The sequence below is a fragment of the Leuciscus leuciscus genome (assembly GCF_965113295.1).
Source record: "Leuciscus leuciscus genome assembly, chromosome: 11".
NCBI classification, from domain to species: domain Eukaryota; kingdom Metazoa; phylum Chordata; class Actinopteri; order Cypriniformes; family Leuciscidae; genus Leuciscus; species Leuciscus leuciscus.
Window position 1 is genome coordinate 28,188,231 of NC_138735.1, and position 14,806 is coordinate 28,203,036.

The 14,806-nt window shown below is 36.8% G+C and overlaps 1 protein-coding gene across 3 annotated transcripts in view; it reads left to right on the plus strand.

The window, feature by feature from the left end:
* Nucleotides 1-14,806, plus strand: part of srcin1b (SRC kinase signaling inhibitor 1b) — a 54,052-nt gene that overhangs the window by 9,536 nt on the left and 29,710 nt on the right. For 2 of the 3 annotated variants that reach the window (XM_082184079.1, XM_082184080.1), the window contains exons 2-3: nucleotides 7,923-8,184; nucleotides 14,663-14,686. In XM_082184079.1, the coding sequence (XP_082040205.1) occupies nucleotides 7,987-8,184; nucleotides 14,663-14,686 (222 nt within the window). In that variant the 5' untranslated portion in view covers nucleotides 7,923-7,986. Of the gene's footprint in view, nucleotides 1-7,922; nucleotides 8,185-11,153; nucleotides 11,423-14,662; nucleotides 14,687-14,806 lie in introns of those variants that run through there. The other variant, XM_082184081.1, reaches the window with a different exon arrangement.

Here is a 14,806-nt window from a genome sequence, read left to right on the forward strand (position 1 = left end):
GGGTGAGTAATTAATGACAACATTTTTGGGGTGAACTATCCCTTTAACAGGATAAACTAAAATGAACTGCGTTTCAACACAACTTCGCTCATGAATTTGGATCCTGCTATTGGATTAGGTAAGCGTCGTATTGTGTGACTATGCATTACTTTTAATGGGGAGCTTACGACCTAGCTAGGTTCTTAAGAACAAATGGTACAACCAAGTACAGAGTTACAAACTATCTATAAATAAAGGTTCCAAAGTTTTTTTTTTTTTTTTTTTACAGCAATTGAAGAACAATTTTTGGTTCCACAAAAAAACTTTCAGTGAACAGTTCTGAAAATAACTTTCAGAGTGTGAAGAGTGAAGAACATTTTAAAAATCTAAAGAACCTTTTTTCACTATAAAAAAAAAATATTTTGTGGAATGCAAAGATTGTTCTGTGGAATCCCTGTTCTTCTACCAAAAATGCCAATAAAGAACCTTACTAAGCCCCTATAGTGTGGACTTTACATTCCAGTTGAAGTAACATAAGTTTTTGATAAAACTGAACATGACTGGTGGTCTCCATACTGTTAATTTTCAGCCAAAACTGCACTGAATGGTTACAGGTTAATGTGTCTGCATATTTAGCTTTGGTCTTCTTTCACACAACATCTGTGACCCCATATGTTGATCTTGCGATCCATATGCACGCTGACTGTTTTACATGCATGCTTGCAGATGAAAGCGTCTCCGCTGTCGTAAGTAGCCATTAAATCTGTTTTCCAGCATCCCTAGATGACATTGAGGTCAGCGAAACATGTTTTACTGCTGATGAACCATGCAGATAGGATTGGTTATTCATTTAAAACACGTCCTCTGACACTCCACGGGGCTCCTCAGGAGGATACTGACCCTGAGAACGGTTTAGACCCTCCAGTGGGCGGCCTTTCACAAGGTCAAAGGTTAAACAGGATCCTGTCTCCTCCGAGAGACCCCTGAGAGAGAGAGAGAGACGTTAATTAAAATGTAGTGGCGTGGGGTCAGACTTTGTGCCTCATTTAAATCTACTGCATGGTGTGAAATCTCAGTCCACTGACGATTTCGGTGATATGGGCTTCTCCTCATGGCCAAATTAATTAACATTCAGTCGTCGCTGCGATGATTTAATGCTGATACTTATAATTAGATAGTTTCTTCGTTATTTTCCCAAAGCAACCTTCCTCTTCAGTGTGTGCGTAATAAGTTGTGTGCCGCATAACAAGTAAGAATTAGTTCAAGTTTTATTCCACCCTCCACTTTAGCAAGTGTGTGTTTATGTCCCGCTGTTTTTTCAGCTAATGCTGATTAGAATCTAATCAGACTTTCACCTTCCAGCAGGTGTTTCATGTACTCTGAAATATCAGCTGCAAGTTATGATTGCTTGTTAATCTCCTCTATATGACATCATCACTTCAGTATCATGCTATCTTTAATTTAGGATCATGCATATCTTGCGCCCCAATTTCCCGTGAGGAACTTGTGAACTGCACTGCAAAGTATTTTTGTCTCGTTTTCCAGTACAAATATCTAAACATTCTTAAGTCAGGAAACATTTGCTTGAAAAGAAAAATCACATTTTAGTAAAAAAAAAAAAAAAAAATTGGACTTTGGTAATGATGCTGAAAATTCAGCTTTGACATCAGAGGAATAAATAAAATGTAAATATATTAAAATGGAACATTTGTTTTGAACTGTGATCATATTTCACGATATTACTGTTTTTACTGTATTTTTTAATCAAATAAATGCAGCCTTGGTGAGCAGAAGAGACTTCTGTCAAAAACATAAAAATATCTTGCGGACCCCAAACTTTTGAATGGTAGCGCAGAATCAAATCTAAACGCACATGCGTTAATAAACAAGACCCTTAGACTTCTTTTTCATTTGTTAAAAACATTTCCCAACGTTCCTCATCTGATGGAAATCCCTAGTCGAACTTAACACAACATGAGCTTCACTGCTGGAGCGCAGTTGTTGTAACAGCTTTTATCAGTTTCTCATATATTCTCATATTTTCATTCATTTTCATTGTCTTATTAGGGGGTCTTCAGATGAACTTCTCTATTACTGTGTCCTGTTAGATTGGTTATTGATGTCCAGCACAGTCCAGGCTGCTTTATTAAACACCTGTAGGTGATGGACCTCTTTTAGATTTCCATTTTACAGTATTATATTATTAAACCCAGCATGACTAATCTACTTTGTCTCTTTCTCTCTCTCTCTCCCTCCCTCTCTCTCTCTCTCTGTTTGCTCACTCTATGACATACAATGTTTGTACGGTGTCCATGAGAGCGTTTAATAGCGATGTCACCGTCACGAGTGATGACCTCCATTGTGATGTCATAATCAGAACCTCTTGACAGGGTCAAGGATTCTGGGGCGTTTCTTATTACACTCTCAGGCCTGAAAAGGGACTAGAAAATGAATCAAAACATGTCTCTGTCATATGTAATATAATCTTCCTCCTTTCTCAAAATGGATGTATTTTTTATTTATTTGTTTTTTATTTATTTTTTAGAATAAATTTTTGATTTTGTTATTTTTATAATTATTTTTTGTTAATTCATATAATTTCATTTAAAGTAAAATAAATAACTGACTTTTGAATATTTTTTCATTAAAGGGGACCTATTATGCCCCTTTTTACAGGATGTATGTCTCAGGTGTCCAAGGAATGTGTCTGTGAAGTAATTTTTGAGTGGAAGAACATGCTGTTTTCGCGCATGTGTCTTTAAATGCAAATGAGCTGCTTCTCCCCATCCAGAAGAGGGCGGAGCCTTAAAAGCTCGTGCCTCTGATACTCTGGCAAAAACTAAAACATCTGTTTGGATTTGATATCATCTCTATCGCGGGTCACGCTCACATGACATTACAGTTCTTCATCATCATGAAAGTTTATTATCTGCATGCGTATTAAAGCCATATCAGTCTAAACTTCTGATATATGGTTTTCTAAGCGCACACATCCGAAGCACGCACATAGAAACCTGGATCTCAGACAGCGCGTCCCGTGAGTATTAAACTGCGTTATCTTTCATGTCTTATTGCGTTTAAACTGTCAAATACACACAAGTTTATGTCAAAAACACAGAGTTCACACAAACACAGTCGGTTATGTCTGTGAACGTAAACAGCAAAGAAACCGCATGTGTATATTAGATCTGTATATTAATGTGAAGCAGCGTAATATACAGTACCTGATATATATGCTGTTAATATGAATCAACAAAAAACTCTTGACTGTTTTAAGGATAACTATAATGTATGGCGGAATAGCACTTGGGAGCACTTCGACTCGGCGCAGTAAAAAGTCACGCCTGAAAAATCCTCTCCCCCTCTCCCTTCTGTCATTAGAACCAACGTGACTTTTTACTGCGCCGAGTCGAAGGGCTCACAAGTGCTATTCCGCCATACATTATAGTTATCCTTTTTACCCGCTTAGAAAAGCGCCACGTTTTATTTTGTCACCTTACTTGGTCGTGTAACTACTCGTGTAACTGTATTTAAATAGGGAAAACGTGGAGGTGTTTGGTCGCTTCTAACTTAATCCCTGTTTGGTCCCTAATGAATGAACTGGGCTAAGCTAAGTGCTATCAAAGTGTCGCCGCACGCCAGAGCGATTGAGTGCACGCACTGAGACGAGAGAGGTATGTATCAACTCGTCTTAGTTAAGGGAATAACATAGTTTAATATGAAAAAACGGTGGTGTTCCTTTAAGAAGAATACATTTCTTACTCGAGCACTGCTGTTGAATGCTCTGGCGAGGAGATAAACATGGCGGAGTGTGTCCAGCTCACTGAGGGCGGGTCCATGCTAATAAGACAGAGTCCATCAGCAGTCGTGGGCGGGGCCTAAGCTTACCGTATGTGACGTCACTTTGCATAGAAACTGTGAACGTCTTGTTCTGAGACACTGCTTATGATTTATGGAGATAAAAAAAAGGAGTAGGTGGATTTTTACCATTATAGGTTGGTTGTGTTCCAGAAATATAATATAATTTATATTATATAATTTTTTTCTCCCAGCTTTCATCATCTCTCATCTGTTCATGACACTAAACGAGGGATCATTAATCTCCTGGCCACTTTACTGATTCCCCTCAGGCGAGAATTCCCAGAATCCCCTGACACTTCCGGCCGATCGTTCAAACCTGCTTAGAGGCTCCGGGGGTCGAAACACCTGTCACGGCACACTTGGTTTATGTGTCTGTCTGAGGAGTATTAAAATTGGGCGGTAATCAATCTTTGTGTACTCTCACACACACACAAACACACATGGACATTAGATGAGTGATCACTAGTTCATTTGTCATGCTTATAGATGCTTGCATGATGTCTGCAGTTAACCAAGGACAGAGAATAATCAAAGAGACATTGAAACTAGGGAATATTGGGAATATTGTTGGCTCTGTGACGAGTTGGTTATGTTCCTATAAGTAGCTTTGGATAAAAGCGTCCACTAAATGTAAATGTAAATCCTTTGAGGGCTCTGCTAGTTGCTGATTGGTTATGACAATGGTTTGTTTTACTTCGGTACAATGCTTGAATTCATGGAGAGACTTTAAATGTTTTAAAATTGCTCTTTTTGTTTGAGAGGCACAACATGTCAAGCTCTGACTCAACCACTGGTGTGAATGTAGGACTACCTGTAATATTAATCTGAATATTGGCATGTGGGAGGGACAAAAGCGCTGGTAGGATAGGAAAGCCTGTTTGGAAATAATTATTATTATCGTGTTCGGTGCACCTAGTAGCACAGAAATTACACACTTCAGCTTTAATGTAGGTTTCTCGTGGCCATCAAGGTGTAATTTTCAGTCAGTCCTGGTAGCTTATTATTATGTTTGCATATAGTTCATTTGATACACAAAAATACCTTCTCTCTCTTTGTCAAGTCTTTGATTTTAAGTGATCTTTTGCTAAAGAGGAACTAATTATAAGACTATAATACTAATACTAAACTATACTATTATTTCATTGATACTAAAATAACACTGAACCATAAATATTAAACTTAATATCTCATCTGCCACTGTTGATGCTACACATGATTTGGTTGTAATTGGTGGTCAAAGACGAACGTGTAGATTATGTTTACATAGAAAAACAATGGAAAAGGAAGAGTACAGTGGCATAGAAAAACTGTAAGTACTTCACATTTCTATCTTCTATTGCAGTTATATTATTTAGTTGACTCCATCCCAGTTGTTGTTTTTTTTCCAAATAGCGTTATGAATAAATGATCTGTAATTAGTATTAAATGTTAATTGTGTGTGCTCACCTCAGACTGCTTTTCAGTGTTCTTTGCCTTCTGATGGGAAAATATGTTAGCCCAGCTGGATAGACTGTTTACACACCAACAGACATGACTTCAGTCCCAAGAACGTTCAATCATAGTGAGATGGAAGACTATTTTACAGTGCTACCTTTTTTACTTTAGCTTTTCTGCTTCCTGATGTTGTTTGCAGCTTAAAATGGCGTCACATCTTTAGAAGAATATAGAGCACAAGTTATATGGACTACATTTATTGTGCTTTTTAATGTGTATATTCCTGAAAAAGCTTGTAATATTCAAATAGTGAGTTCTGTTGTTGAATATGTAAAACACTGGTTTGAGACAATTCTTGTGGTTACTTTATAAAACACAGAGAACAACCTAATTACTCTCTCATTGGTCGATTGCTCTAGTCTCCACCCACTTGTCCATCTCATTATTAACAGCTGCTCTGGTGTAGAGTTAGGTGTAAAAGCTCTTGTGGTTGATCAGCATGTGATGGGACTATCTGTGGATGAATCCATTCTCTGAAACGCTTTATCCATCTTCCCTGCGGTATGCTAATATAATGGTTCCTCCTTTGATCTCGCACCTCTTCAGTGGGTTTTGTTGTTTTGGGTGTCTTTATTAGTTTGGGCCTCTATTTTAGGCTCCTTGGTGGGTGTTGTGTCTTCACAACACTGAGAAAAACATTCTTCTTTTGAGATGTTGTCTTGGGAGTTTTTTCCCTACTTATTTTCATGTTCGACCTGCTAGAATGTCTTGAGTGCAGGTTGCTACACATTATTTTAAAGTAGGGTGATTAAATATATATATTTTTTTAGAATAGTATTTATTTATTTATTCGGTTAGTTCGTTATTTGGTTGGTTAATTGGTCAATATTTGGTTAGTTGTTGATTTAGTTGTTTAATTGGTTGTTTAGTTATTTTTTTGTTATTTAGGTAGTTATCAAATTTTTTTATTTAGTTTGTTTTTTATGTGTCCAAAAATTATTAATTCATATACATTTTTGTTATTATTATTATTAGGGGTGGAATAACGATGCCTCATCGTAATCGTTAGATTATTTGATTAATCAATAGATCCTTAGTTCCAGCACTGATTAGCTAAAACTGTATGTATAATAATTATAAAAGCTGTCACTTTAAATTTTATGTTAACCACACATTTACATGTGAATTGTCTGCAATACTGTAAGACACATTTCAACAAATAATTGTATTGATCTGTGCTCCTATTATTATTTGAGAGCTCAGATTCTGGCTGTAGTGTAAATGCAATTCAAATATAAGCACAATAGATCTCACTTTTGGTTGTAGAGTAAATTTCAAATAAACATTTGCAGAATGTGTGCATGACATCATTCTCAGCTTAATAGCAGGATGGCGAGAGAGTCCAGAGGTTGTAAGCTGTGAGTTTCTCAGTTTGACAGGTCAGACAGCATTAGTGTTGGCTGACATGTGCTATAGCTCACTGTGCCGGATCCTCCAGCAAACACACACACAAATCATCATTCTTCCATCAGCACAGGGTTGCCAGGCGAGGTAGGTATGACAACCTGGCTGTTTTATCATGTTTAGCCTTTATCACATCAGCAGACAATTTCCGACCCACCATCTCCAAGTCTTATCTACATCCATGATTTCCTTGCCTGTTGAACACGGCAGTTTTCCCTCCCGTTGAGCTTGAGAGATATGACTGTATCGTTCACTGCATGTGTGAAGACCTCAGGGTTTAACTGTATGTGAATGTCACGTCTTTTACTGTCACATTACACTGTTGCTTTATTAATTACTTTATTGGATCAGTTCATTCAGACAGTTTAGCTGTACTTTTTAAATTAATAATATTTGCTAATTATGTTTGCAATACTACTATTGCTCATATTTCAGGTTAGTGATTTGAACAAACTTATGGTGCACCGTTTATGCCACGACGTGAATGGACATAAAATCTAGGGATTGGAATATTAGCAATTTCAGAAATCAATTTGAGTTGATTCAGTGCAAATAAAATCTGGATTTAAATGTTCGTGGGCCATATCATAGTGGTAGTACTTAATTACCAGTGTTATTTTAGTATTATTTATACTATAATAGTATTTATTAATATTTATTGAAGTTTTTTTAGTTTAGTTAAGTGGTTGTGTGTAATATTAGCCTAAAAAGCATGCACCAATAAAAAAATTACGTTACACTTTTATTTGGTAACACTTTATTTTACAGTGTCCATGTTACATGTACTTACTATAGTAATAACAGTAAATTACATGCAACTAACCCTCAACCAAATCCTACCCTAACCCTACAGTAAGTTCATGTAGTTCATTAATATTACTCAGTACTTAAATGTATAATTACATTGTAACAATGACACCTTAAAATAAAGTGTAATAATGGATAATTAACTATTACTAAGTACATGTAGGAATAACTATGTCAGCTTAAAAGAAAGTGTTGCCAAAAATAGAAATAGAAATAGCATGCCATCCTGGCATTTTAGAATACATCATCATATTTTCAAGTACAATGCTCTTATCCTAATCTTGCACACCGTTTAGTGTGTATATATCGAATGGCTCCATCTAACATGCCAGATATCCAGCTCTTAACCTTTTGCTTTTACGTTTTTCACCTCACAGTGTTGCGACAGAGAAGGAGAGAGGGAGAACTAGAAGACAAAACTGTGCAGATAAAGTGCTTGTGATGTTGCGTGGGGAAGATGCAGAATATCAGCGGCGCTATCACACTCTGGGCAGTAACACACGCCGCCTCTCCAACCCCGACATGGAGGCCTTCGCTAAACTCCACAAGAGCAGCGACATGGAGCATCAGAGGAACAAATACCCTCCGCAACACGCCGCTACGCTGGTCAACACTAACTGTGCTCGGCAGCAGCAGCAGGTAATGTGTGTGTGTGTGTGTGTGTGTGTATACCCTCCTCAACACTAGGGATGGGACGATACACTTAAACTCACGATACGATGCACCTCGATATGCCAGGGTCACGATACGATACGTCACGATACGATATCAAAAAAGAAAAAAAAAGAAAAAAAAGGTAGTGCAGACTAACTTTTTTTTTTATACATGCCATGGGATTAATCAATGCATGCTGATGAATGATGTATAATAATAATAATTAATCTGCATACCCTAGTTTTGCACAGATGTAACAAGACTGACAGTGACACAATAAGACCTCATGTTAGCATCTTTTTATTTATGTATGTTCTTTAATGTTTGATTATAATTTTACTGTCTTCACATAGGGATGGGATTTGATAAGATTTTATCAATAATAATGCCACTGACGATTCTGATTATCGATCCAATTCTTTAACGATTCTCTTATCGATTCTTGATAGCACTGTGTGGAAAAATGTTTAAAATGCTTTTAAAAAAAAGTGGTTTTATTTATTTTAAAGTTTAAGCTTGAGTTAGCAAACTGTACTTTTTATATAATGTATGTAATAAATAGAACCTTATTGTAAAGTGTTACTGATTAGTTATACACCGATTCAGACGTCTCCTGAGTTCACTGTTGGAAAGATCAGTTGTTTTAACGATTCATTAAAATGAATCGGTTCAAAGGAGTCATTATTAGTTCGCGAATTGGACGTGTCGTGCGCGTTGTGTGATTATCCCAGCAGTTAGGACATGGACATCCAAGATTTGTGTCAAGTTGTCAACATAGAAAACATTTCATCACAGTATAGTTTTATTTCGTTTAATTAAAGTGTTGTTTTATGTCAGCTGAATGTCCGGAACGCTTTTCAGAGAAGATAAGGAAACTTATTTAGCACAATTCACACCCAGCAGTATAATTCAGGGAAAAAAAATATCCGAATGCTCCACACGAAACTTTGGTCTTCCAACCTTTTACCACCGTGTCGATTTATTTTGATTAATATGTGCGAGGGAGAGAGAGCAACACAGCGCCTAGTTTGGAGACGGTGAAGTCGTTTACACAGAGAGTGCGCGCGCGCGACCGGCTCTCTCTCTCTCTCTGGTCGTTCTTTTAGTTAAAACATGCGCCCTGTCACAAACGCAGCCGTTCATCTACATTACTCACCGATCAAATAAGACTTTGGCGGGACAAAAATTCACTTTGGCGGGCGCTAAAACAAGTTCAATGCAGGAAAATTCATGCGTGAGTTTCCATTAGACTCGCACGGTATGTGTGTGTGCTTCAAGATTATGACGCAAGTGCTAAGATTCCGATTGGCCAAGAGAAAAAGTGTTAAGATTCCGATTGGCCCAGAGAAATGTATCCAATAATGTTTCGCAATTCTAGCCTGCATGGCAGTTTACTGTGAGAAACAAACCGCTGTCTTGACGTGACGACGTACCGCACCGTTCCCCGGATATCATTTTTTTTTTCATTTAGTTTTACCCTGCTTGATCAGCAGATGGTGCTGCCAGCCTGCCACCAACTGTATGTCTGCCCCATATACATACACACACATATAATACACTAAATTATTTATATACTACGCAAATCATGCAGCAGTGCCATCTATCTTTATTTCGCGATCCATTTTTTTCGACCTCGATGCGTTTCGTCACGTTTTGTATCGCGATATTTTGTCAAACGATATTTCGTCCCATCCCTACTCAACACGCCGCTACGCTGGTCAACACTAACTGTGCTCGGCAGCAGCAGGTAACGTGTGTGAGTGTGTGTGAGTGTGTGTGTGTGTGTGTATGTACCCTCCTCAACACGCCGCTAGTGTGTGTATGTCAACAGAGCAGGTATAGTGATCAGAGTAAGTGCTCCAGATATGTTGAGCCTTGATGACTGTGTCGGGTCCGTGTCGACTCAATTCCCCTCCACTTGCTTAGCATCAATGTTCTATGAATGTTTTATGTTCTATCATCATGATGTGTAAATGTTGAAAAGGCCTTTGATTAGTGTTTTTCAGCTTGTCGTGGTTTTTGTCCTGTTTTTTTCTGTTCCTCTCTTCTCTTCTGTCTGTCATACTTCCTCCCACCTCTAATCATCTCTTTCAACATCCTCCTCCTCCTCCTCTTTGCAGTCATTTATTTCTGTTAGTCATTTTATTACTTAAACTTATTTCAGTTAGTTGGCAAAGTTTAAACAAATAATTTCGTTTAAGTTTTTCATCTAATATTTTTATTTTATTTCAGCTTTATTTCAATTAACAAAAATATTTGTAATAGTTTTTAAGGTGCGATCGCGTTTTCCATTAATTGGCAAAATTCTGAGGCTGAAATCCGTTCATTTCACACGATTCGAATAAGAGCGAAAAAGTTCACCTGGCAGATTCCGCTCATTTTCAAGTTGGTCACATGACTTCGCTGCGCTGACCAATAGAAGCTTCTTTGATTGAATGCGAGCGACTCCTGTGTGAGCAGTGCTTTTTACATTGCACTATTGACAATAGACAATTGATCTTTTTTTTTACCCACAAAATGTAACTTAACCTTTTGTTTTATTTAACAATAACATTAACATTCTAAAATACCATAGAAACCGCATAGCAACACCCTGGCAACCACCAACAACATTGGTCATTTTGTCATTTCCTCCTTTCTTTTCTCTCTCTCTCTCTCTCTCTCTCTCTCTCTCTCTCTCTCTCTCTCTCTCTCTCTCTCTTTCTCTCTCGTGATCTATTCCCTCTTTTTTACCTCCTTGGAATCTATCTATCCTTCCTTGTATTTGCTCTGTATGTTTGCCCATTTGGCTGCATCCACCGTCTCCAAACACCACTGGAATGAGAAAGAGAGAGAAGGGAGTCTACCGTTACCATGGCAACCGAGACCATGTAGGGAAATCGATGATATCACATAGCTAGCTGGCATATAGCAGGAGCGTACTGAGACAGAGAGGGGAGGAAAACCACTGAAGGACAGAGACAACATGAAACGCCATTCGCTTTTTACCTCCATAACGTGACGCCTCTGTGCATGAAACGAGAGAACACGTAAGACAGGACTTGGCTTTATCATTCAGGAGTCGATTTTACGTACTGTATCAGAATGTGAGTTTGCAGTGGATTGTGGGAGTCTGATCCCCTCCTGAAACTCCACAACACACACTTTTGAGGAGGCTTTTTGACTGGGACGTGGAGGCTGAAGGTCAAGTTCACCCTCCCGAGCGTCTTCCCGTATCCCAATGGTAATGCTTCTTAAAATGTATTGTTATTCGGTCTTATTGCAGTAACCTTAATGTTAACAGGCATTCAATTAGTGCATTGATATTGGCAGATTTCATACATTACAACAGAACAATGACTAAATAGTTATTTGGTTGTTAGTTAGTTAAACAACATTTAACAATTAGCCAAAAGGGAAACTGGTTTTGCACAGGCAATTATGATGACAAAGCGTTTTCTTTGGAAGAACGTGCACAGTTAGACCAGGAGCGTGTATTAAAGAAAATAGGGTCAATTATGATTTCATTGTAGGAACTAAGAGGTTATTAGAGTCCATAGTTGGAGAAAGTGCAGAAGAGCAGCGGAGAACTAGCAGGAGAGAGTCGACCGACAATAGAGCGAATTAATTAGTGATGCTATCATACCTTCATCAGTCTATGAGGACATGAGAAACCCACAGTGAACGGAAAGAAAGAGCGAGAGAGAGACTGACAGCCTGATGTTTCACTGAGGAAGTAATCAGGTGCCAGTAGTGTGTGTGTGAGTGTGAGTGTGCATGTGTGCAGTGCGTGTGTGTGTGTGTGTGTGTGTGTGTGTGTGTGTATGAACATGTATTATGGTGGGACCTGAAAGCATGAGCATTCACATACCTTTTGACTTCTGTATTTTGACATACTTCTTAATGAAAATGAATATTCAAGAAATTTTTTTTAAAACTAGAATTTAAAAAAAAGTTGTACTTTAAGATGTAATTCTATTTATTTGTTTCACATAAATATTTTGATGTCATTCAATAATAACAATAATAATAGTATTAATAACTAGTCCTGTCAAATCGATTAATCGCGATTAATCGCATCTAACATAAAAGTTTGTAAATATATAATATTATAATATGTGTACGTTTTATATATATATAGATATACACGCACATACAGTATATATGTACTATTTTTTATGGTAAATGCGATTAATCGATTTGACAGTACTAATAACAACAAAAATTATTATTATTATTTTGAGAGGTTTTTGACATTTTTTTCATCTAGAATAATATGCACTGATGAATTGTACACAGTAAGTCAGGAATGTGTTTTACAAAAGTAAAGCGAAAAGGGTCACATTTGCATACCATTTTACTTTTATCGTTAAATAAAAAAATATTTTATTTTATTATTATTATTATTTATTATTATTATTTTTATTTTATTTATTTTTTTACTTTTTATAGTTCTAATCAGTTCCAAGGTAATTTTATTTTATGTTTTGCATTAATTTTTATTTAATAATTAGAATAATAATAATAATTCTTGGTCATCTTCTTAGTTTGAGGCCTTTTTGATGTTTTTTTCATGTAGAATAGCTTGCACAGATGAAATGTGCATGATAACATCAGGAATGTGTTTTCTGAAAGTAAATAGGGACATTGAATTTAATGTATGCTAAATTGTAGTGATGTTGTAGAGGTCTGTGTCGTCATAGCAACGGTGTAGGTGGTTGTATGACATGCAAGTATAGAAGCAGGTGTGGCCTGCCGCAGTGTCTGTGTGTGTGTGTGTGTGTGTGTGTGTGTGTGTGTGTGTGTGTCTGAGAGAGAGAGAAACACACACACACACAGAGAGAGAGAGAGAGAATGATGTCTGTGTGGGTATGTTTGCAAACCTAAGACATAAACAGAGAGACAGAAATGTGATGAGAGGAAGGTGGGCTTGCTTGTTGTGTCGGTCCGGGTGGGTCTTCATCTCATTTCTGAGCTACAGTTACTGTAACTAAAAGCCTTCTGCTGCTGTATGTGTGTGTTCTGACGTGTGAATTAGTGTATTAAGAAGTGGCATTTGCGTTATGCTCTGATGCACACACTTCTGCTGGTCTTAGCGATTAGCTAAATAGTATCTCAGAACGTAGTGACCTAGACAGCATTTTAGGACAATTAAATCGAACAATTGAACGTGTCTGGGCAGAAATGTTTTGTAGGCACTTAATTATGTTTTGAGATGCCACCAGTATGAAAGAAGCACTTTTTATGTTTTAAATTGGCTGTGTCCAAACTCAAAAATGATGAGGTATCAGGACGTGTCCAGATCCAGGGGTTGCATAACATCCCGTCTAGCACAGATGTGCGCTACCTATCATTGTCAGTGATAATAACCCACAATCATGTGTGTGTGATGGTTGGCTGAAAGAAGGAAATTGGTTTTGGATATAAAGTTTAAGAAAAGTACATTTATTTACAGTTGAAAGCATTAATATTTGCTTGGTTATTTCTAAAGGTCACATGATTGGTTTCAAGATCAGTAAATATGATGTTGGAAGCCTGAAAATCAATTTCCTTCATGCAAAATAAACACTGTTAAGTCAATGGCCTTTGGTTTTTGACACAATCAAGAACTTTTCTTACCTTTTGTGTGAAATATGAGTATGAATATGTTTAAAAATGCTTTCTAGGAACTTCCTTGCTTTTCATTGGTTCTATTGGCAAATATGTCAATCACAGAACAGAGAAGAAGTATATTATGTTTACCAAGGCTGCATTATTTGATTGAAAAAATACAGTAACAACTGACTTATTGTGAAATATGATTACATTTTAAAATACAGTTGTCAACATTTGAAGTGGAGCAAAACCTTTCATCAAAGTTATACGTGAATTTTGAACAGTACCCGTTCTTGTCTTAGGACAACTTTGATGAACTTTTTTGATCCACTTCAAATGTTGACTACTGTATATGCTTTGTATTGGAAAATAGTTTAAAATGTAATTTATTCCTCCAATGTCAAAGCTAAATTTTCAGCATCATTACTCCAGTCTTCAATGTCACATGATCCTACAGAAATCATTTTAATATTCTTATTATTATCATCAATGTTGAACACATTTCTGCTGCTTAATACTTTTGTAGAAACTGGTCGTTTTTTTCAGGATTCTTTGATGAATAGAAAGATTATACATCTTTTGTAACATTATAAATGACTTTACTGTCAGTTTTGACATTAATAAACATAATTTAACGCATATTTTGCTCCAAACTTATAAATTCTAGTGTATGTGTTTAAATGAATGTAAGTTGTTGCCTTAAATTTTTAAGTACAATCAACTTGTTTGGATTTTTAAGTCATGTCAACTAATTACATTAAACTGACTTATTTTGATGAGTTAAAGCAATGTAAAAACATATGTCATAACTTATTGATCATATATTATTTTACAGATGCAGTATAACTCATTACTCTTTCTCTTCTCTGTCCCTCTTTAATTCTCTTAGCAACCACATTACTGGAGTTTTAAGGTAAGATGTCTCTCCCTCTCCAGATGTATGTGCATGCATGTTTATCAAGTACGTTTGTGTGGTTTAATGATCCTCAAGGAAAATTTCAGATGCAAAACATCACAATATATGCGCACAGTG